The 1971-nt window shown below is 33.4% G+C and overlaps 1 protein-coding gene across 1 annotated transcript in view; it reads right to left on the bottom strand.

The window, feature by feature from the left end:
* The window catches only part of HSPA4L (heat shock protein family A (Hsp70) member 4 like), a 49204-nt gene that overhangs the window by 34926 nt on the left and 12307 nt on the right, over positions 1-1971 (bottom strand). Inside the window, exon 3 of the mRNA XM_045287395.1 lies at positions 489-644. Within this exon, the coding sequence (XP_045143330.1) occupies positions 489-644 (156 nt within the window). The remainder of the gene's footprint in view (positions 1-488; positions 645-1971) is intronic.

Below are 1971 nucleotides of genomic sequence, written 5' to 3'. Positions count from 1 at the left end.
GGGGAATGGAGACCCAAAGCCCTTCTGTAGACAACTGGACATCCCCTTGCTGATGTGGCAAGATTCCAGATGAGAGAGTTAGTGTAAAAGAGGAAGGGAAATTGATGGATGGACACAGTGGCTGCAACACTGGCTCAAATGTAATCACTGTTAAGGATGGTGCGGGCTGTGCCACAGTCTCATTGAGTTCTCATAGGGTCCCCATAAGTCAGAAAGGACTGGAAGACACCTAACGAGGGCAAAGAACAAAGATGCGGTTCACTATCTAGTTTAAAATTATGTTGTTAATTTAGAAAACAACAACAAAAACAACAATAACACTGATTTACAGAGATAAAATTCATGAAACAAAGTTCTCTTTCTGACCTGCATAAATCTTCTAAAGTGTTCAATGAAGTATAAACTACAAATAGGTGATCTTTATGTTATCACTTGATTTAATTTGAAGCTATGTTTCCATTCTGGGAATAGACATCTATAAAGCCCACCTTAATTCCTGCACTTCCATTAGGCATCTTCTGTAGTTCGTAGGGAAGCTTGATCCTTTCAGTTTGCACAATGGGGTCATCAAATGACCGCCCATGAAGCTTTTTGAATCCATGAATGGTATTTCTTACATTTGTGACAATCTGTTGGCAATAAGACTTTCAATGATCAATTACTAAACGAATACATAAAATACTACTACTTTAATGTAGAGAACCACCAAGATCTTTTTCCTACATATCCAAGTCAGATGAATGATCATTTTTTCTGGTTTCCAACCAAAAATAAAATTATACAATAATAAATCTATATTAACACAGTTTCTTAGAAAAATTCCTCCTCTTCCCAACAATAGGAATATTAGATTTAAAATCAATGGGTTTTCAAAAAAGAAAGAAGAAAACTTCAAAATGAAAATCTGCATCTACTATCCATTTCTCTGGTATTCCTCAATAATTCTGGTGTGGTGGATTAATATCTTTTATTTCTCTTATTTCATTCTACTTTCACGTCTGTGCTTTTACAAAATGCCATTTTACGTTTTTACTTTCCTTATTCAATTTCTCATACATTATTATATTGCTTCCATTGATGAGAAATGCTTTTGATTTTAATCAAAACCCTTCCTTATAGTATAGATATTTTCATTTTTAAATGGCTTATATTTTTACACAATAATTTTCCTTTAACTAGGATAGTTCGAACTATGTAATATTGCTGAGAGTCAGTCATTGCCCTCTTAATGACCTGTAGAACCAAATAGATCTTGACCTTCAATTATTAAACAAAACTACAGGGATGTTATTATGTTAGTCTCTTTAGGAGAAATAATTTCAGTTTGCATTTTATAGATTCTGTAATCTATGCTCCTCTTAGATCATTCAGAATAGGAGATAAAAACTTAATGGGAGAGTTTAAGGCATCACTTTGATACAATCCCAATGTTGGATGAAATAAACACAATTCCCTGGTGGCATAGTGGGTTACCAATCGGGCTACTTATTGAAAAGTCAATAGTTCAAATCCATCAGTAGCTCTGCAGGAGAAAGAGAAGCTTTCTACTCTTTTAAAGTTATGCCCTGGACTATGGGGTCCCTATGAACTGGAATTGACTTTATTTTTTGTTGTTTAAGGTATCCTTCTAAAACAAACTCTATGTTCATTTTTATACAGTATGAAAAATGGAAGAAAAGGCAAAAATAGGTTCACATGTATATCACGTATAAAAGACAGCCTTCATAAAAATCTTAAGCAAAATGTTCTCAGACAAATTAGTCAATTATATCTACAGAGTAATAATGTGAAAAAACCCAAGAAAAGTTATTTTATAATGAAGACGGAGGTATAGATTAAATGTAAGGAATAATTGGCAAAGGAAAGTCCAAGCAAAAGCTACTTATAGCCTACAACACTGTCAACAATCTATTCATAAGTATTTCAGAAGCGTAGACATATGAAAACTAAAGTAGAATGAGACAAGATAGT

This window comes from Echinops telfairi, unplaced genomic scaffold (assembly GCF_000313985.2).
Source record: "Echinops telfairi isolate 266 unplaced genomic scaffold, ASM31398v2 ScPeMD7_14;HRSCAF=57, whole genome shotgun sequence".
Classification (NCBI taxonomy): domain Eukaryota; kingdom Metazoa; phylum Chordata; class Mammalia; order Afrosoricida; family Tenrecidae; genus Echinops; species Echinops telfairi.
This window is presented reverse-complemented; position numbering and strand designations above follow the sequence as displayed.